The sequence below is a fragment of the Aplidium turbinatum genome, chromosome 3, assembly GCF_918807975.1.
Source record: "Aplidium turbinatum chromosome 3, kaAplTurb1.1, whole genome shotgun sequence".
Classification (NCBI taxonomy): domain Eukaryota; kingdom Metazoa; phylum Chordata; class Ascidiacea; order Aplousobranchia; family Polyclinidae; genus Aplidium; species Aplidium turbinatum.
This window is the reverse complement of record NC_137474.1, coordinates 46,369,436-46,391,795: the sequence shown is the minus strand read 5'-3', so window position 1 is coordinate 46,391,795 and position 22,360 is coordinate 46,369,436. Positions and strand designations below refer to the sequence as shown.

Below are 22,360 nucleotides of genomic sequence, written 5' to 3'. Positions count from 1 at the left end.
ATTACTAAATCTAAAACAGCAAAAGTTTAGAAAACGGTAAGAGCAAAATATGCTGTTGTTAGTTTGATAGTTAACTTGATAGTTTGACAGTTCACCTGCTAGTTTGATAGTTAACTTGATAGTTTGATAGTTAACTTGATAGTTTGATAGTTAACTTGTTAGTTTGATAGTTAACTTGCTTGTTTGATAGTTAACTTGCTAGTTGAAAAATCTACAGTCAACAACGCTTTGAAGTTGAAAACATTGTAAAAATCAATCTTTGTTGTGTTTTGGCCAACGTCTGCTAGTTGTAGATTGAGAACTAAATCGCTGGATCTGTTTCAGTGATTCCAAGCCAATGTAAGCGAGAAACTATAAAAGTTAATCTTTAAAAGAGGTTTTCACAGGATAAAAATTTCAACTTACGTCCACCCTTTAATGCGTCTAACCTTTTGAGAAAAGAACCAAATCTGCTTTTTAAACACTTTTGCCGCCAAAATTTAGTAACATGACAATATTAATTGATTCCAAAATCAATTTTAAAAACCTCGCTTTACTTTTAATTCCAACACCATGGCAAACTTTGCATTGTTTATTACGAACAAGTGTTGTGACATTGGATAGAAATGACGTTGGAATAGCTACAATAGCACGTAAAAAGTCGTCCAAGAGGCCATCAGAAAATCCGCTAGAACAAGATTCACAGCAGACAAAGATCGTATCCGTCCCGTTAGTTCAGTGCTTACGCGCCGGGCTCAAGATCACGCGTCGCTGGCTCTCGGGGTGTGCGCTTGAGCAACGCATTTTAGGACTGCTCTCCATTCAGCAGCACTTAGTGAATAGAATAATTCCCTGGCAACAACATTTCAACAATCAGAAAACTTCACTCTGTCAATCTAGGTAACCGGCCCTGGGTCAAAAGCGTCTACATTCTACAAGTATGCGAAACTACCAGGAATAACCTATCAAGGCTTTGTCAGTCCGAGGATAAATATTCAAACACCAAACCAAACCAACCAGTAATTTTTAACCTTTTTTGATTGCTGTGTCACCATCCGATTCTCCCATTCCCATCAGAATGAGCGAAATATGTTTTCTGAAATTTGGTTTGAAATAAAGCGAAACCAAACAAAATAAACAGCGGCCACAGCAGAAACTGCCAAACTTTTTTCCTGACTCAAAACAATGCTGACCACCTGCGCACAAGAACTGCGGAATTGGCAAACCGGTTTAGCAAGCACAAGTTCAGGCCAGGGCATCGAAATCGATTTTTTAACTGTATATGATGTAACTGAGTCGAGTCAAGATAGCTTTGTTTTTATCTGAAGACGTGGAACGGAGTCGTTTAGATTAAGCATTGTTGTAAGTTTGAGACCTGTCAGATAATATTTCTTTTATTGTCTTGACATTATACACAAACAATGAGAACAATGATCTTGTTTAATCACAATGCCCCTTGGATGACACACGGAAATATGCTGATTATTCCATCTGTGTACAAGACAAGCTATGCGCGTTCAACTTACAAAAGCGTTTATAACAAAATGAAAAAATTTAGCTTTGAAACACTCCAGCGCCTCATTCAACGATTTACATTTGTGGCTTGCGCTGAGAAAGTGAACGATTGGTCTTCCACGTAACTTGCTGAAATATGAACAGTTTTAACTCAAAGTCATTAGCTGCAGACAACTACTGTATAGCTCTGTTTGTAAGTAAGCTCATGCAGTTACAGAGCAACAGGTCTAAAGTTCAATTCTTTGCTTGTATTTGTTGCGCACATGAAAACCCACTCGGCTTTTCAGTTCTGAAAATAAAAGATAAAAATAATCAGCTAATAAAGGCATTGATCCGGTAGTAGGCATCCTTCCATCTTTTCAGATGATGGTAGCACTCTGGGTACGGCAGCTTCTCATATGGCTCTGAAGTCCAATCCTGGCGTGGCAGTCTCGTCCACAGTTTGGAAATATGAAATCAGAGGAGTTCTGAGGCTGCTGTCTCTCTTTTCTTCTTTGCCTTCTTTCCTCTAGTTGCTTCCTCCGCCTCGACTGACCCTTTGCCAGACCCGCACTGACTTCGTAGCGCCATCTGTTGCGATTTGCTGCGATCAGTTCCCAGCTGGCAGGGTCTATGTCAGTCTGCTTCAGGTCTCGTTTGCAAACGTCTCTGTAACGCAGTGCGGGTCGTCCTACTGGGCGTTTCCCGGTGGCAAGTTCACTGTACAGAATGTCCTTTGGAATGCGCCCATCCTTCATTCTGGATACATGCCCCAACCAGCGTAGACGTCGCTGGCAGAGGAGAAGGTGTATGCTCAGGGAGCAAGAACGTTCCAGAACAGTGGTGTTGGGTATTCTGTCCTTCCAGGAAATACCAAGAATGCGCCTCAAGCAACGAAGGTGAAAGCTTTCAAGGCGGTTTTCTTGTCTGGCGTAAGTGGTGCAGGACTCACTACCGTACAGCAGAGTACTAAGAACACACGCACGGTACACTTTGAGTTTTGTGTCAAAAGTGTCAAAAGATTATTCTCCCACACTCTCCTCCCGAGTTGAGTCATCACTCCTGCAGCCCTGGCTATCCGTCTGTCGATTTCCTTATCTAAGGACAGGTTGCTGGTGACCGTTGAACCAAGGTAGGTGAAGTGGTCTGTCACTTCGAGCACTTCTGGTCCTATGGTGATGACAGGTGGCTTGGGGACATCTTGGCCCATGACTACTGTTTTCTTGATGCTGATGGTCAGTGCGAATTCCTTACAGGCGTGTGCAAACTGGTTGAGCAACTGCTGCAGCTCGTGCTCGGAGTGTGCTGACAGTGCTGCGTCGTCGGCAAACAGCAGTTCTCTGATCAGCACTGTGCGAACCTTCGTCTTGGCTCTCAGTCGGGCCAGGTTGAACAGTTTCCCATCACTGCGGGTGTGTAGGTGGACACCTTGTGTGGAGTGACCGAATGCAAACTTCAGTAACAGAGAGAAGAAAATCCCAAACAAAGTCGGCGCAAGGACACATCCTTGTTTCACACCAGACCGAATTGCAAAGGGTTCAGAGGTCTCCCCGTCGTAACTGACCACACCCTGCATGTCCTCGTGGAAGGAGATGATGATGCTAAGCAGCTGTGGGGGACAGCCAATCTTCTGCAGTAGCTGAAAAAGGCCTCTCCTGCTGACAAGGTCAAAAGCCTTCGTCAGGTCAATAAAGGCGATGTATAACGGCCTCTGCTGCTCACGGCACTTCTCTTGAAGCTGTCGTACGGAGAAAAACATGTCTGTTGTGGACCTCTGGGCACGGAACCCGCACTGAGATTCAGGGTGGACCCTGTCGGCCAATACCTGAAGGCGCCTGAGAACCACCTTGGCAAAGACTTTTCCCGCGATGCTAAGCAGAGAGATGCCTCTGTAGCTGTTGCAATCAGTGCGATCCCCCTTGTTCTTGTACAGAGTAAATAGATCCGGTAAATAGATCTTGTACAGAGTAGATTGATCCGGTATATACTGCCATTCAGTGGTGACGTTTTAAGTTTACCGTTGGTCATTTGCGATTTCTTTAAGATGCAAGCAAATGGCATTATTAGCGGATAATGATAAGTAGCGGTGTTGGAATTATGGCTACTGCTGTAATCCTGAAGTACTGTAAACGTTTTTTATACGTTTGTTACAAATTGTAGTACAATCACAGTCGACTCCTTGCAATTCAAAATGGAATGTCAATCACAGCCTCCTGCCTTGAAAGAAGCCTGACAAACGTGGCTGAGCAGAGTGAAGTGAAGATTAATTGAGATTAACTTTATTGGTCAATTACAATTATTTTTTTATTTGCCAGGTCGATTGATTGTTTATGAGAATCTTTATTCTCGGACTGAGAAAGACTTTCTTGAAGCTTGATCCTGGCAGTTTTGCAAACTTGCATTGGCTTTGAACCACTGACGCAGGCCCGACACCCGAGACTGACAGAATGGAGTTTCTACTTGCTAAAATGTTGCTACATGTAAATTATTCCATCTATTAGGAGCCGCTGAATGGCGAGCTGTGCATGAAATGCGTTACTCAAGCGCACACCCCGTGAGTCGAACAAACACTGTTTAATTACGGTTTCTCTGTTTGCAAAGTCGAGAGTTAAGCTATCTGATCTACACAAGTATTGTTTTGCACAAGTATTGCACAATTATTTTCAATTTTTTCTTGTCATTACTTTTATAGTTTAGCAAATCTATTTTTAAAATATAGTTTCTAGAGAGAGTTTGCTTTCTTGTATTACAGTCAGGCAAGGCATAACAACACAACAGGGTGAAGCATTATAAGAATATATTTACATAATTACAGAAAGTAGTAACATTCGAACCTTTTCGGCTTAACTTTAGCCCTCATCAGTAAAAATGGCCACTTTTTTAAATTTTGCAAGTAAAGACAATAAAAATTTCCCTCCTCCACCTTTAACTATTGGACCGGTCTCGCCACAACATGTACGTTTATAATATAATATATTTTACTGATCTGCCCGGTTAGCTCAGCGGTTACGCGCCCGGCTCAAGATCACGCGGCACTGGTTCGACTCTGGGTGTGTGCGCTTGAGCAACGCATTTCAGGACTGCTCTCCATTCAGCGGCACCTAGTGGATGGAATAATTCCTCGACAACAACACTTCAACAATCGGACAACTTCACCCTGCCAATCTCGGTAACTGGCCCTGTGTCAAGAGCCTCTACAAGTATGCGAAACTACCAGGAATAACCTATGAAAACTTTGTCAGTCGGAGGATAAAGATTCAAAACCAAACCATAACCAAGTTAACTGAGCTTAGCTGAAATTTGACTTGAATTAGGCTGCCAGTGGTGCAAGTGAAGGTTTGCATCATTGTAACAAACACAAACCATTCTTTACCACCTTTTATACTCTGAACATGTAGTTTGATAAAGAATATAATCAAGCACAACCGATCTTTGTAAACCAACGTTCAGCTTTTCAAATGAGGTTTGCCTCCTCTCTTCATCAGTCATGTCACTATAACCTAATTTATATTTGTGCCATCACAATAGGCCTATATATCATCAGCAGAGGTGGGCATGGGGTACTTTGAAAATACTATGCTACGGATAACGCTACCAATAGGTAGCGCGCGCTATCGCTACTTTTGTTTAAAATTGACACTGGAAAGCTCTATTAACCTACCGTGTTAAGTCAAAATAACTTTGATAGCGATTGATATCACCTTTCAGTAACGCATTTGCTTATAGCACCATTTCAACGTCGTTATGGAAAACAAGCCCTAGGTGAAATTTGATCCTTATACTGCAGTGTTTCCATAAAAAAAATTCAAAAACAACTAATTGTTTTCATTTTAAATTGTAAGGTAGCGGGTAGCAAAAGTACGACTGAGAGAAAGATAGCGCCTCTTCGCTAGCGCTACTTTGGAAAAAACGTAGCGCCGCTACTGCTACCAAAAAAGTTGCGTGCTACTGCCCACCTCTGATCATCAATTATGTCATATATTGATTAAATTTTATTAAGCAGCTTGCTGGCTCCGTTTTAAAGTTGCTTAACGAAAATACTCGAAGATATGTATTTTAAATTCTATTTGTTTCATTCAGCAAAACCAGGTAGCGTTGAACTTAGCTCAACCCACAGTTGTATACCAAGCCCAACCGACAGGGGCATTCCCTAGTCAAGGACCCACCACTGACACAACAGAGACGCAGCAAGATGAGCATACAACACCACAACAAGAAGGTTTCTGCACCCGAATCTACAAAACCATCCCCATCATGCCGATGTGGTGTGCTGTGCTCCTCCTCATCGCGAACATCATTCTCCCTGGATTAGGTAAGTGCAGTTGTCATCTTAGTGTCCATTACTTTGTCTTTTCGCTTTTTGTCTGTTGCAGAATTTAGATTTTTATGGTGTTAGCTTTTCGAGCTGAATATTCTTGTACCGCATTATTTTCACAACAGTCTTTAAAATCTGTACCATTTTAACTTGGTTTTTAGTTTGAAGTGGCTTGTGTTTTTTCAAAGTTTCTAGATGTGAGACCTCAGAATCTCATTTCTCCTGGCGCGAAATATTGGTCCTGCCGGCAGGAGGTAACCATACTCACCTCGCAAAGTTGACTTTAAAAATGTTGTCGTTCCACAATTCAATTCCAAGGAGTTTTTAGAGTTTGTCCCGATACCTCAGTTAGTTAGGGGCCTGAATGAACAAATAAACTGCATAATCAATTGGCGCTGGTTTGACTCTCGGTACGTGGGCTTGAGCAACACACTTCGTGGACAGCACTTCGTTGTGTCGTGTATATAATATCATACACAGGTTTTCTCAGCAGGGCAATTGCAATTACTACAACAGAGCAAACACTGCCCACGCCGATGGGTCGCTTTTAATTGTTCACGTCAAAAAATGCAGCAAAAATTGTTCTCTGCCGCCTCCGTTCTCTGCCTTTCACTGGCAGATGTGCCACACGAAGAGCGAGAGCGGCTAGACCTCTTTGATTAGCGACTATACACCACACTCGCCGCTGGCTTTTCCTGCAAAGCTGAACGTTCAACATGCGGCTCGGGTTCGGCGCTCAGTTCTGCTCGAGCAACGCCAATTTCTAATTTCCTTTGAATCCAAGCCTGCTTCATCGCCTCTAGTTCGCAAAAGTCATCATTTGCATATTTAAAAGTTTTTAAGTGATCTTCCATCATTGGTAGCAGCCGGTCATAAACTCGCTGAAATGATTCTTCAGCGTTTTTAAATTCTACAAGACTCTTAGCTTTCGCAGCTTTCTGGCATAAAACGAACGAAGAAGCTAACCTTTTGTCTTCTCGCGTTGCTTTGTCCAGAGAGAATTCCTCGACATGAGTTTCCGGCGAACCTGACGCTGAAACCGATGGAAGGTTCTGGGTTTCCTCAGAAGATGGATTTTCTTGCTCAATTGGAGTTTCTGTTGTTTGAGACATCTTTGCTTACTGCTGAAAGTTTCAATGTAAAAGATGAGAAGTTATCAACCGCAAATATTGGCACAAGTCTACGAAGGATAATAAAGTAACAAAGGAATGGGAAGCCTAAAAATCACTTATCCAAGGACAGTTTCTTGATAAGCAATTTGCAAAACAGTGAACAGATTGTCAGCAAAGACACTAGAAATAATTTGCGAAATAGGCAAAAGAAACCAGAAAACTAGTGTGCCGACTTTAGGGCACGAGAAACTAAATATTGCCTACCACAGGCAATAAGAAACAAAACAAATCTGCCGACCCACGGCAAGAAAATTGAAAACTAATGTGATATTCTCCTCTATCACTGGGCTCGACCGCAAAGGCAATCCGACTGTTGTCGAATATAAATGGAAATAGTTTATTAAATTGGAGCAAAATTACAATGATACTTGACGTTTTTGTCAACAGTCTCTCAAACCACAATTCCGAGTGATCAGAACAGGAACAGTGACAAGAGAAGTCGTTTTCTGAAATAACATAAAAGCACAAATCACGCATTTGCCTAAAACTACAAGGCAATAATGATTAGTGTGAGTTTTTACATTGCTACATCCATCGTGAATATGCGTCGACCTTTAGCGCTTTACGGACAGATAGTGTGAATAACAATACATTAAAATCAGCAATAAATTTTACATAATTAAAATGTCCATACCAATTTTTGCCAAGTAAGCCGGTGAATTTCGGCAACAGCTACAGTCTGAAATTCTTTACACAGTATTCCAATGCGGTTACAATTCAGCTATAACAAATGAAAATAACGCGTTACGATACGTAGATAATGCGCAATAAAACTGTGTCATTAAGTAACCCTTTTACAAGTGAACACAGCGCGTACAAAACTGATAGTGATAGATATGTTCAGCTAAGATACGTCAGACGATTAACGCATGGCAAATGCTAAATTTACAAATTAGCAATCAATTTGTACTCACATTCGAAGCAATCTCTTTAAAGCTGCTTGTCCGAATTCTACAAATCTCGACTTACTAAATAAGTCCGAACTGGTTGACACAAACGTAGTCACAAACCCAAGTTCACAGTTGAACAGAACTCTTGCCCACACTTGGCTACAAATTGTCTGATAATATTTCAGGCACAAGTGGGCTTATTTAAGATAAATTTTTACATGTTTTGAAATTCCCAAATTATAATAAAGAAGCAACAAATCGAACACAATATTTTCGATGAATCATGGAAGGTTGTTTCCGTACGCGATAAACTAAGATCCCAAGGGGCGATGATTTCAATAAATTGTTACGTCACAATAAACTTGGAGCCACCGTGTTTTGCAAGGGCATATGAAATCACCAAAATGTTTTCCAAAATAAAGTGTTTTTTCTATATTGTTTTAAACTAAGAAACTTTCCAGTACATCAATTACGGTTGATCAATCGCCAGGAGAAAGCTACTATGCCGTCAAAGAAGGGCATTTATCAATATATTGCCTCTCGTAAACACGTGAACTTCAAAACTTAGAAAGTGAAGAGAAGATATCTTACATGCCCAATCTCGTCCGTGCTTATATGTACGCTAGTTCGTTGCAGGTACCATTGTGGCAGGTTTCACTGTGTACTGCTGCGCACAGCTTCGTCATGGACAAACTACCGGTAACATCCGTTCTCAAAACGTTCTCAATGGACTTAACCAAATGTGGCTCTTTTTTATATTTGTCCCGCTAGGCTGGATATGGGCATTTGTGTGGGGAGTTTTCTTCATTACGGTTTCAGGTAAGTTTGCGGATTACGTCATCGTTCTTTCTGTTTGCAATTAACTTTTTGCTGTGACTTTGCTTGACCATTTTGTTATTGTTTTTGTATAGCAAAAACGTAAAACAATATTTATGGATAGTCTGTTACGTAAAAGTAGTTTTAAGTTATAAAAAGTAAACACTTACATTGTTAAAGAAAATGCTATTGCTACAAAACGATGTGAGTAATATTTGGGAGCAGAGATCTTATTGTAAAGAAGATGGTTAGTCTCCAATGCCTGTCAACTGAGGGACAGAGTATATGTTCTTCCCGACAAAGCTCAACCGGCTGGAAGCTAGCAAGAATGGGAAGACTGCCCAATAGTGTGGGACGCAGGCACCTGGTCACTGTGTGCAGAGCGCTGTTTATGGCAGTGCCGATGTTATGGTAGTGAGCACTGCGGCATCAAACAGGTGCACAGTACTCTGCTGAAGAGTAGACAAGGACTATAGCTGCTATACGCATGGTGTCAGCCCTCGCTCCCCAACCGGAGCTTGACAGGCGCCTGAGCAGCGCAGCATGGGATGAGAGTTTCTTGAGCAGTGACAACAAATGGTGGCGGTGCGTGAGCGATCTGTCTAATGTCATCTCAAGGTAATTTAGTTTGGGGCAGAAGGACAGTGATTTTCTGATGTTTAAAACATTCAGCTCACGATCAACTTCCGCCATAGATGAAAAGCTGCTGCCAGAGCAGTTTTAAAGGATGAAACTTGACTATATCGTCGGAGCCTATTTCATTTTTCCTATGCATGTGAGGCGGTGTCCGACGTTTTCTTCGTAAAAAGTTTTTCGTAAAGCAATTGTTCGTAAGCAATTGTTCGTAAAGCAATTCTTCGTAAAGCAATTCTTCGGGCATGCAATTGACCGTAGGCTAATACTAATTGTTCGTAAACAAATGTTCATAAAAGTTAGGCTACAGCTTTAAAAAAAAACAAACAAAAAAACAGTTACACTTGTTTACGAACAATCAATTAGGGTAGCCTATATGCTAGAGATGTGCTAATTGTGCTTAAAGACGTGCTTTACCTGTTGAGTGTAGACGAGCAGACAGAGTGTAGAGTCCCTTATTCAGAATGGCATTACAGTTTGTGAGCAGCGAAAAAGGAAAGCCAAAACTTTTGTATAGTGGCCAGTTTTATTACAAAGATTATAGTGCACTTAACGCACAAGGGCAAGAAACTACTTATTGCAGGGGTCACCAACTGGCGGGCCGCATGCTGCCCGCCACGCTGTTGAGTGCGGCCCGAGGAAGGTATCAGCGTACAAGTATAACCAAAAATACTTTTTTTGAGGAGTTAAACAGCATGAAGGCAAAAAAATACTTTCCGGGAAGCATATTTTCGCTTTGCATACGATTCCACGGACCGACCAATCAGATTGTAGTTCTAGGTGGGCGTCGCTTAAAGTTATTCCAATGCGATGTCCAGCCACACTGTCCCAGTGGTTGATTAAAACGTCTGTTTTCGAATTTCGAAATTGTCTGTGAGCATAGGGTTGCCTATTTTAAGTTTGTAAATTTCATGTAAACGCTATTGTGCATTCCACGTTCCACCGTTATTGTGTCTCATGAGCAGTGTTCCCTTTATGCAAGTTTTTGTTGGCAAAATAGGTCGGTGTGCCAACTGAATTTATAATAAACTGGAAAAATATTATATGTAAATTTAAAGACTTTTTTTCTGGTTGGTTGTAATAATACGAAAATATTTAGCTTACTACTGCAAAATGTTGTTAATCAACAATTTTTGCAAGTGACAGTTGTCTAATAATTAATCAAAGAAAGGTGGTTTTATAGACTCTCACAAAAAGGATGAAAAACCAACTCATTGCTTTTTTAGAAGGAGCACTGTTCATGAGTTACGATAGAAACGTTTTTTCGGTGATTTCACACAAGTGTTTATTTCATGGTGCCTGGTTTCTTTCTCCATGTTATTGGAGCCTATTTTTCACTGATATGTTTGCAGGTCACTATTGTTGCCTGTATTGCAATGTGTCAAACATTTGCTTGTTTACTGAAACTGTTAATTGCAAGATATCTTTTGTGAAGCAAAGTGACGACACCACTCTTGCTTGGCGATGAATATTCTGATGAAACCGCTCGCCACGTTATAAGTGCACAAAACAAGTGGCCTCGTTTATTAGGCATTGTTTAAGAAGTCAAAATGTTGTTAAAGGAGCATGGCCTGGCAGTAGCGTTTAATTTTGTTGCTGCGGTATTCCAAGATAAGTATTAGCAATTACATGTAACGCTGAATACTGGGTACGAAATGCGTTCTTTTCTAGCATAAGAGTCAACCTACCTACAATTTTATTAGTGCGGCCCGCCACAGGTCTCCTAAGTGCTAAAGTGGCCCGTATGTAAAAAAGGTTGGTGACCGCTGACTTATTGGAAATGTGAGCATTTTAATAAGAAATGTCTTGCACGAGTAACTACTGCTATGGCAGCCATTGTACAATCCAGAGGTGAGCACAATCATGCTGGAGATGCTGGTCATGTCGAAGCAGCAAAGGTTATGGAAAATATTTGTTGTGCAGCAAAAGACAGTCAAGATGCCCCAAGTTACCTCGTCTCAGCAAAAACTATTGGACTCAGTCAAGCCACGGCAGCAAAACTGCCAAGTGTGCAGAGCATGAAAAGGGCAGTCACCCAAGTGCTATTGAAGGAAAATGCAAGCCCGGCAATTCCACATTCTCTCCGTGACATTGTGTTTCCAGTAGAGTACATCCAAACGTTTGCTGGTGTAACATTCTTGGCCTATGATTCTGGGCCTGGAGATAACCGTACGGTCCTCTTTGCCACTGAAAGAAATCTGCAGCTCCTTGCCCGTTCAAAGCACTGGTATGCTGACGGCACCTTCAAGACAGTGCCTTCACTGTTTGAACAGCTTTACACAATACACGGACTGAAGGAAAGCACTTCAGTGCCTCTGGTGTATGCCCTGCTGGGGGACAAAAGGAGAGGGACATACATTCATCTGCTGCAAAAGATCAAGGAGTTGTTACCTGCTGTTGCTGTTCCAAAGACAATCATGACTGACTTTGAGATGGCTATGGTCAATGCAGTAAGCAGAGAGTACCCACTTTCAACTCACCGTGGCTGTTTCTTCCATTTGTGCCAGTGCATTTGGAGAAAGACGCAATCAAGTGGCCTGAAGGAGCAGTACGAGAAAAGTGCAGGCATTTTAGGTTTTGTAGGAACGTAGGCTATCCAGTACAGTTTTATTAAACTGCAGAAAACAATAAATCTTCGAAAAAAGCAACCGCTTGTACCAACTCCGACCAAACTGTGATCCACCAATTACATCTAGGAAGCGTTTGTTTCATCCGTTGCTTAGGATGACGTAATACCACCAAAGTCGTCCCAGCCCAGTGAAATATGGAGTTTCGCCTGTGGTGGCGCTGCGGAGCAGTCGTTTGATTAAATTACGCCCTAACCAGTCGAGCTACGAGGTTAAGATTAAAATGTTCGCTAAGTGTAATTCTGCGCTAGGAAATGCTTTAAAAAGTTACTATACTTGGATCCAACCTGTCAGGGGCACTTTAAGATCAAGCTGTGACAGCATCAAGCTGTGAAAGTGTTCTCTTGGGAGAAGTAGTGAGAACTTTATTGAGATAAACTCCTTTATTGTGTACCACATGTTGCCAACGTTCCCATTTTAGGAACAACGTATAAATTTATTTATGTGAACAAAAATGTTGAATATAGCGAAACAAATGGCAGGGGAAACAAGTTATTAGTAATAATCTCACATAAAAAACGCAAATATTTCAAAAAATAGTTTGATTTGTGTTTTCGAGAAGCATTTTTTTTTCTAAAGGTGAAAAATAAGATTTTTGACTAAATCCATCGCTTTCATAAAGGAAAAATTTTGCAAATACTAATTTTTCAACAAATGCATCTGAAACAATGAAACAATAATCATTCAACAACAATATCCAAAAGAGAAAATTTTTAAACGAAGTGTGTGTAAAGCTGTGCGCGACTTCAACCCCATGTTCCCATTTTGGAAACGTTGGCGTGTAAAGGGCAATCTGTATCAAGCCAAATGCCTGCGGGAATTGGTCAACATTATGATGCATGCATAACTTTTTATCTGATTAACCAACTTTTATATTTTTTTATTTTCAAAGCAAAGAAATACGGAAAGCCTGATTCAATCCCACCTTCAAGCACAATTCAAGCACAATTCACTCAAGATCAAGTCCCAAATTCTCTTTGAATATTTTATGTAATCAGGCTGTAATGGATGGCATTTTAAGGGCAGACTGTGGTGGATGACATTTTAACGATCTACAAACTTTTACAAAATGTGCCGTATAATCCGGACAAAACATTGGTCTTTTTAAATACTAGTTGGCCTACTTTAAAACAAGTATTGAGTAGCCTAATATCAGCCTAATTCGGCTCAGACTGTTTGAAGAATAAGAACGATTTTTCGCTCTTTCATCTTTCATGCAGTCTGCTTATTGAATTTTTATTGATTTCATGATATGACAGGACAATAGGCTATAATGAGTTTCGAACGTAGCCTACAGGTTGAATAAAACTAACTTATATGATAGTGTACAGTAGGTGTGACCCTACATGAATTTGTGACAAAGTCTTAGACATCTCATTAGCATGACCGAATTGTTGCTTGTAATTACTTAATAAGTTAACTTGTTTAACAGTTAGTGGAGTCTTTGTAAAAACGTGGAATCAACATTAAAAAACGAAGAATTGACTGTTATATTTTATTCAAACTACTTTTATAAAAAAAACAGGCCAAGTCATACAATAATAAGCCACTTGTTAATGGGCTCTCGTAACTGCGCATAAACTATGGCACTTGAACGAAGTGCTGGTAGTGTGTTACTGTCTTGGTGTGAAACAAAAATTCTGTTGGTCTACAATACTGATAGACTTGAAATTTTTTTCTGCGTTACTGTGTTTTTATACAATAATAATTAAGTGAGAATTACTGTCTTTACTTGCTAAAATAAGTAGGCTGAGTAGGTTTCTGTTTGTAGCCTTTTTTTGCTTATTTACTAGTGAAAACAATGTATCACTCAAGGCTTACTTGCACTGAATATGAATAAACTAGAGTAGGCAAAGAAGCCTTGTTAAACGGACATAACTTTAAGAATGCCATTCACCAAGCTCGTTTATTTAGCCAAATCAAACAAACTTGGAATAACAATATAGATGATGGCTATAAAATTATATTTGAGGTAGGCTATCACAGCTGTAGAGGAAACATTTTTATGTTTTTATTGAGCTGGACTGCCATTCAATCAGGGCCGTAGCCTAACTTTGTCAGCTGGGGCCCTTATGCAATTATGGGGCCTCCGTTTTTTTACTACGCGTAAAGCTCGCATTAGCTACACACCACGAATCCCCGGTGTCTATCGCTATCTATTCTTGCCACAATCGGTTGCCGACAAACATTTGTTGTTACCACATACCTTCTTTTTGTCGGCTTTTTGGGCTCAATAGTCCAATAGGTTAGCCTATTGATGAAGACGTATGGGCATACCCTTTGCATTTGCCAGAATTCATCAAATAAAAACTGGATTTCCATAAAAGTTTGGTAATCACTTTAGGTTTGTAATCGAAGCTGCGTTTTAATTTCTTTTTCCGACCACAGATGAATTTCAATAATTTGTTTGTTTAGCCTACCCAGTTTCATATAAGCTACTCAGGAAAGTTGACTTGGGGCTCAGTAGTAGGCTATAGCCTGATCACCTTTTGTTGCTCCCATTGCGATAACACATAGAAACAATTGCAGTTTGAGCACTTTGGCAAGGTTGGCAGTAGTACCATTTTTGGTTACTGATAAGGTACCACAAATGGGAAAATGTCACATGGAGGTATATATATCTCCATGGCCATTATTCCAGTGTAACTACTGCACTGATGAGACCGGGAGGTCGAAACGGTGTGCACTGTCTGCAGTTATTGACGCTCTTGGTTTACGCCAATTGAGCACTTTACTGGAGGCACCTTGCTATGCATTGCGCAAAGCTCACTGCTTGCAGTTTGAGCACTTTGGCAAGGTTGGCAGTAGTACCATTTTTGGTTACTGATAAGGTACCACAAATGGGAAAATGTCACATGGAGGTATATATATCTCCATGGCCATTATTCCAGTGTAACTACTGCACTGATGAGACCGGGAGGTCGAAACGGTGTGCACTGTCTGCAGTTAGAAACAATTATGTATATGTGCTCTAAATTTTTCAAAAAATTTGAATGAAAACCATAACTTTTTCATTTTTTTGTGATTTAAAAAAATAAAATTGAACCATAAATATCATGTTTAATGGAACATAATATTTTCAACTATCAACACTATGCATTTTTGAACACGAGGTGAGGAGAGGATTAGGTACGTAGTACCTACTCACAGTATATACACTATACAGACATAGTTCAGCCAAATCATACAGTGGTTTTAAATGCACAGTGCACAACACAATAAATGGTGGTTTATGAAGTTTCCATTCTATTCATGCATTTAATGTCCATGTTCTTTCTGATATTTGTTACCAATTGTCGATTTTCTTCAACTACTTGAAGAGAATTTTGGAAATTTTCTTTTTCCCGACAGGATGAAATAAAATCTGTTGCCAACTTCACCAATTGTTCAGCGGCGTCATTAACAACCATGATATTGTTAGAGTTTTATTTTAGAGTATTGTTTTCGTTTCTGACAATCTTGGAATGATCTATGTTCCGGCCATTTGTCAGGATCCTCAGATAGAAAGGAAGTGTCTTGTACACCCAGAGCTTGGAAGAAAATCCATGAACCTTCACCAATAAGACAGGATACATCCGATACTGAGCTTTTGAGGGTATCTATCGAGGGGAACAGGGGCTTCCCATATCCCAGACCATGAGGTCTTACATTTTGTTGGTCATTTTTGACCAGAGACAACTTCTTGGTTACAGTGACCATTAGGGTGGGCCGTTTTTGACTTTTTTTCGAAATTCAAAAACGGCTAGTCATAAAAAGTGGCACATGCATGAAAAAATTACGTGTGCAAAATTTCATCAGTTTGGGGGTGCATCTTCTGCCCCCGCAGGGGGGTCAAACTTTCAATTTTTTTAAAAAAAATTGGAAATTTCACTTTCCGTTTTAACGTAATTTTTTTTAGAATTTTTCTACTGGCTAGTTATAAATTGTAAGTGGGATTTACCCAGAACTTTCCTATGTAAAGGCATGTTCGAAGCTTAAGGTTTACTGCCCCCGCATCGACGACCAAAATGCTGAATTTTCACCAATTTGAAATGCTATTTTGTCATTGCTCAATAAACAAACTTGTCGCAAAAGGGCGAGATGGTGTTAACGCTGTACGCTCATTTATGTTCTGTCCACTAACTTTGCAGGATGATACGAACTGACAAACTATAAGACGTAGTCTTGCTTAAACTAAAAGCAATAGTAGCCTACGTTTGATCAGTGGCAGCTATAAAACGCAACCTATAACTTCAGAATAGCCTAAAAGCAATATGATCTGCAGGTTCCGTAAATGGAATGTACTGTACAGTTCCACGTGAATTGATATCATGATTTTGTTTACACAAATTTGTCATTTACAAACATTTACAAATGTTTTCAGGATGGGCATAAAACGCATTCCTCTATATTACTTTGTTGAAGATATTGGGGGTTTATTCGATATCATAGCTTCTGAGCAGAGTGTAGAATTTTAAAGAAATTTTTTTAGCCATTAGTGAAATTGCTTTCCTTTATAATGGCAAACCATACTGGAATATAAACATTCATAATATAGTCCACACGTTCCACCAATACAGATGACGCGTTAGATGCAACATACAAACGTAGAATTCTATTGGCAGTGTTCAACCATCTTGAGTGTTTCATCATACCTGGACTCCTATATGCGAAATGAATTGATATATCTCCAATTTTCACTGCTCTGTGCATGCGAAGAAGATACTTTTGGTCAGTGCTGAGGTCATTTTCATCAATTTCAATCTCTGGTGCAGGAACTGCTTTATATTTTACAACATCTAGTTGTGTGACAGTGGCTAACTGCTTTATAATGGGCCCAGTGAAGCTATCAGGTCTGCTAGTAGGCTATTGCCATATATTTTATAAGATATCTAAGAGGCAATTCATTACTATGTCTATAGAGTAGGCATATTAACCATTGAAGTGGATTTTGGAAATGATCTTCCAGGAGCTTTATCACGACGCCTTTTTGACCTGCGTTTATTGCGGTTCCATCGCATCCAATTGCCATTACATTATCGTAGCTAATTTTATTGGATCCAAGATATTCAAGAATCCCGGTCGCTATTGACACATTAGATCAGTTGGCTGCAGTAAAATGACCAATGAAATGATAACTTGGCTCCTCAAGTAAAGTAATGTGTTCTTCAACTGCGAAATGTTTTCGAAGTCGCCCAGATATTTCATTTTGTTTGATGGTTTAATCTTTTCGGCCATCAAAATATATGCTTTGCAAATTTATGCACATGATAGGCCTACTTTCCATTTGAGTTGTAAACCTAATTTTTTTTTCGCTCTTCTCACTTTGCTTTTATCTATGACTGATTGAGATTCGCTATCCGTTACAACTCCTGCATCTTGTAAAAATGATGAAGCAATAAGTGCTGCAGACCTATCTGAAATACCAGTACGATCGCATGATTCAGAAAACACTACTAAACTGGAAGTAACTTTGCTTTTTCTGGGAGTTTTTGAGGCAAAACTGGGTTGATAATCAAAAACTTTGCAGCGTTCTTCATTGGATGACAATGTTTCTGAGCTTGAATAAGTTAAAGGTGTTTTAACCAAAGCGCTACTTGTGCCTGCTCCTGGGTCTTCACGTAAAGAACAGAATTGTTCTGATCTTGCGACTCTCCTCGGAAAACGTTTAAAATTAGATTTTGAGGGCGATTTATCATGTTTATCAATCACCATTATGCGAGTTGTTCTTTGATCAAGAAGGAACTGTTGTTTTGTAACAGGGACACGATTTTCCTGCGGGCAAGTACATTGCAGAAAATTGGAACACTTAGGCTACAACAACCGATTTCAAATATTTTTACTTTGCAGATTCTTTCATTTGGTCCAAGTTTTACTGAAATTTAGGCCCACCTCTAGAATTTAACTTCAAAAGGTTATTCATTTTTTTGTAACTCTTTATCATAAATATGTACTGATGTTCGTACCTCATTCGTATCGTCCTGCAAAGTTAATGGACAGAACATAAATGAGCGTATAGCGTTAACACCATCTCGCCCTTTTGCGACAAGTTTGTTTATTGAGCAATGACAAAATAGCATTTCAAATTGGTGAAAATTCAGCATTTTGGTCGTCGATGCGGGGGCAGTAAACCTTAAGCTTCAAACATGCCTTTACATAGGAAAGTTCTGGGTACATCCCACTTACAATTTATAACTAGCCAGTAGAAAAATTCTAAAAAAAATTATGTTAAAACGGAAAGTGAAATTTCCAATTTTTTTTCAAAAAATTGAAAGTTTGACCCCCCTGCGGGGGCAGAAGATGCACCCCCAAACTGATGAAATTTTGCACACGTAATTTTTTCATGCATGTGCCACTTTTTATGACTAGCCGTTTTTGAATTTCGAAAAAAAGTCAAAAACGGCCCACCCTAGTGACCATGGCCACCTGGAGATGCGGCCTGATTTGTCACATTTTGCAAATTTTGATTACAGCTACTGCTAGTGCTTGACTGACATTTTTTGAGATGTTTTTACTTTTTGCAGTTTCCTTATGACATAAAACTTTTTTGTTGCCTTGGGGAAGCAGTAGCAAATGAGAAAAAGTAAGTTAAAAAACGCGAAATCAGACTGTTATTGAAAATTAACAGTCTGACTAAAATCTTCGAAATCAAATTTTCTTTGTTTTTCAACATGTGAGAATGTTAAAACCTATTGTGTCATCTGGGAAAAAGAATAAAGAAAGCGTAAAAATCTAATTTTTAGAAAAATGTATTTAAACGTTCCCCCAAAGTTAGAAAAACCTGGAAATTTCTGCAAAATGTGACAAATCAGGCCATATCTTTAGGTGGCCATGCAGTGACCTTTTCTTCCACTGTTATTTCTTGACTAAATAAAATGATTGGTGCAAATTCTGTTGTTAAGCTCCATAAGTGGCGTTTCAATGCATTCATCGCGGGCGTTGATGCCTTCGAATCAACTGAATCGTACATCTGAATGTCTTTGAAGAATTTCAAATCGTTTATTGGAGCATCGATGGCACTTGGACACTTAAACCAATACTTTGCATAGACAAGCACTCCAAAATTTACAAATCGTTGTAACTTGATCATTCTTTTACTGGTAATTATTTTTTTGTTCAATTTGAGCAGCTGGTCTTTTAATAAAACCATCTTAATTGCATATATCAGTTTTGCCATTCACCTAGCCTTGTGAATGGCACCTGGTCGTGGAAAGGTAAAGTTAACACTGTTTTCTCTTTCACTCAGATACAATTTGGTCAGTTGGATTAATTCATTGTAATCGTCACGAAGTAAATACTCCTTATCCAATGTTTCAAGATCGATGACTGTTGTTTCTTTTAATGTGTTAGCTGCATCATGAATGCAGATATAGTCATCATTATTCATGGTGAATATTGGCACGGATTTGGATTCAATGAAATGCCAGGAATCTCGAAATTGGACACAAAGTAAACTATTCAGTAACAATAAGTGACTGTGAGACAGATAAAACTGTATTTTATGTTACCTGCATACAGTATTCTGACTTTTTGAAGCAATCTACCTTTACTGCAATTACATTCCACACTAACCCATATAGTGAATGATATTATGGGATTAAAATATTACACCTGAGTAAAATGATATTAAAACCTGTTTATCACATAATAGAATTTGAGCAAAAGTGAGCATCAGGTCATTTTCAAATGTATTTTACCAAAAATTTACACAGGTTAAACATTTTCAATTGAGTGTTTGTATTTGATAACATTTTTCTGGATAACATAAAGCAAAATCCAGGCTTTTATCTTCACCAAGATTTTATTTCTGAGGCTAGAAACAAGGGGCGTTGAACGTTTTTTGCTTAAAAATTTGAAAAAAAGTGAAAATAAGGGCAATTTCAAACGCATTTTGCAAAAATATGAATAAGTCAAATATGTGCAATTTATTGTTTATATTTAAAATAACTTTTCTAGACAACATAAAGCCAAATCCAGACTTTTGTCTTCAACAAAATTGTATTTATAAACTTGTAAACTAGGTAAGATAATTGTTTTTTTGCATTATGGAGCTCTTACTTCAATAGAAAAGAGCAAATGTGAAAATTTAATATTACTCAATAATTTTGATACCAATATTCATTTTAGAGTTAACCTCCATTGTAAAAAAATTTGTGGCTATATTTAAAAGGGTCGGGGCGTTTGAATCACCCTAACGGGGGCCCCCGATCTGAAAGTGCCCCAGACCCCCCATCAGCTAAATCCGGCCCTGTACGTTGGAGAAGATAACAAAGTATATACCTAACGAAAATACTTGAGAAGCATCGCAGACAATTGGTGTAATAAAATGCATGTCTTGATAAAGCGTTAGAAAGTTAATGATGGAATTGGGATGGAATGATGGAAGACTGTCTTCCATCCCATCATCAAGATCTTCCATTCCTTTCCATCCTTGACATTTTCCATCTTCCATCCCAAAATCTGTCTTCCATTCCATTCCATCTTCCATTCCATTCCATCTTCCATTCCATTCCATCTTCCATTCCATCCCATCCCATCCCATTCTCTGTCCACAACAATCGATTCTTGATCCATAGTTCTTACTAAGTTCACAAAATCTTGGTTTGTCCATGTTGAAAGATTTTTGAAGATTTCCAAACGTGGACGCCCCCGGTGCCTCTGACCAGGAAGTTGCCCCATCATTGCCGAATGTTCAATTTCGCGTTTGCGGTAGACATGCCCGATAAATGTCATTTGCTGTTTTGACAGTTGTGATGAGGACACCAGGAGTACATCCAGAGCGTCTCCACATTTTTTTCACCCTAAAAGGAGATTCATCAAAAGGTCCTTATTCAAATAAAATCTATTTAAATAATTTTTCTATTTCAATAAGGACCTTCTGATGATCCTCCTTTTAAGGTGAAACAGGCTGTCAAGGGTTTAGAGCAGTAGTTCTTAACCAGGGTTCGATCGAACCCTTGGGGTTCGACGAAGCTGTTTCAGGGGTTCGGCGCGAACGCCCAAATTTATGGAAACATTTTTAAACCACACTGAAGTACAATGACTATCGAGGAGGAAAGTGATGAATCGCGTTTTTGCTTGCTTGCAAAATTATTGGAGTTTTTGAAAATTTACAACCATCGGCATTCAAAACACTTTGAGGACTGAAGTTTTATCCTTAGCCTACTTTGGCTGACATCTTTGGTGCTCTCAATCAGCTGAATTACAAAATGCAAGGAAGTGGTAAAAATGTAATAAAAGCTGAAGAGCAAATGAGTGGTTTTCAGAAGAAATTGCATCTGTAGTGGCAGCGATTGAAAAATAACAACTTCGCTAATTTTCCACGTCTGGATGAGGTAGTAGCCTACTGCAGCCTACTATCCTGGAATCCTGCTGTCAACCAGCTCACATTTCAAAAACAGTAAATTGTAATAAAGTCAACAAGACTTATGATGACTGAACAGTTTATGTAACAGGGCCTGGCACAATTATTCTGTGAAAACAATTGTTTTTTATATTCCCATTACTACCGCTTGTAGCTTACTTTTTGATTTGGTAGCTTGTTGATATTAATATTAGATATTAGGCTACTTGTGTTAGTAATTTAAGTGTTGTTTAATACCAAACCCGATAACCATAATTAATATATAGGCTACTTGCTACAGCATTTTATGCCAATCTTCTATCGTAGGCCTACCGGTATGTAAAAAAGTCAATACTTTCATAGGTTTCAAGAAACCATTAAATAAACTCTGCTAGTTCAAATTCAAGTGTATATTTTGCTAGTGTTTTTAGTATGAATTGCGCTCAATTTCCAATCTGTTGGATTTTTCATCCAATAATTTGTGTAACAAGTAGCTATCATCATCATTCTTAAAGTTCCTTCCTTTCGTCGAGGGTTGGAGGCAATGAGGCGCCAAGTTTTTCCGTTGTGAGATTTTTCTACTGCAGTTTTGTAGTCAAGTTCTGTCCAGTCTTCGATATCATTAGTCCAAACTCTTGGTGGTCTGCCCCTATTTCGCTTGCCGTTCATTTTTGCTTCTAATAGTTGTCTTTGAATAGAATTATTGCGAATCATGTGGCTAAAATATTTTAATTTTCTTGATTTATAATTGTTCGTAAAATTTCCATGTTGGCAGGGTTGAAAGTCGTTAGTCAAAATGCAATGACTATTTCACTATTCGATAGTGCCCAAAAAAGCAATGACTTTCAGCTATCGATACTTAAAAAAAGCAACGAATAGCAATTACTAAAAATTGGCTGGTCAAAAAAAGTCCAAAAACAAGCAACCCGCAAACTCAAAAAAGGTACCAAAACTCGAAAAAAAAAACAATCCCAAACTTGCGGGAAAACTGCAAGGTTTGCAACATTGTTAAAATTTTTCCTTAATCCTTTAAAGTTCGAAAACCGGAAGGGGACTAGGTCGGATAGTAATCCGAAAACCAAATCTCGTAAATTCGTTTTGACGACAAAGTA

General features: G+C 39.1%; 1 protein-coding gene and 1 long non-coding RNA gene across 2 annotated transcripts; one reads left to right on the top strand and one right to left on the bottom strand.

Moving 5' to 3' along the window:
- The first annotated feature begins 4,292 nt into the window (after positions 1 to 4,292).
- LOC145767371 (uncharacterized) lies at positions 4,293 to 13,635 on the top strand. The gene is made up of 4 exons (XM_082579181.1): positions 4,293 to 4,428; positions 5,554 to 5,785; positions 8,487 to 8,669; positions 12,819 to 13,635. Exons 1-4 carry the CDS (start codon positions 4,342 to 4,344, stop codon positions 12,905 to 12,907), a joined length of 591 nt encoding a protein of 196 aa, XP_082435307.1. The 5' UTR covers positions 4,293 to 4,341; the 3' UTR covers positions 12,908 to 13,635.
- On the bottom strand, positions 5,321 to 6,900 carry LOC145767372 (uncharacterized). Its single transcript, XR_014288771.1, has 3 exons — positions 6,755 to 6,900; positions 6,057 to 6,148; positions 5,321 to 5,837 (listed from the first exon to the last, which is right to left on the bottom strand). It is a non-coding gene; the product is annotated as an uncharacterized LOC145767372 (long non-coding RNA).
- Positions 13,636 to 22,360: the final 8,725 nt, after the last annotated feature.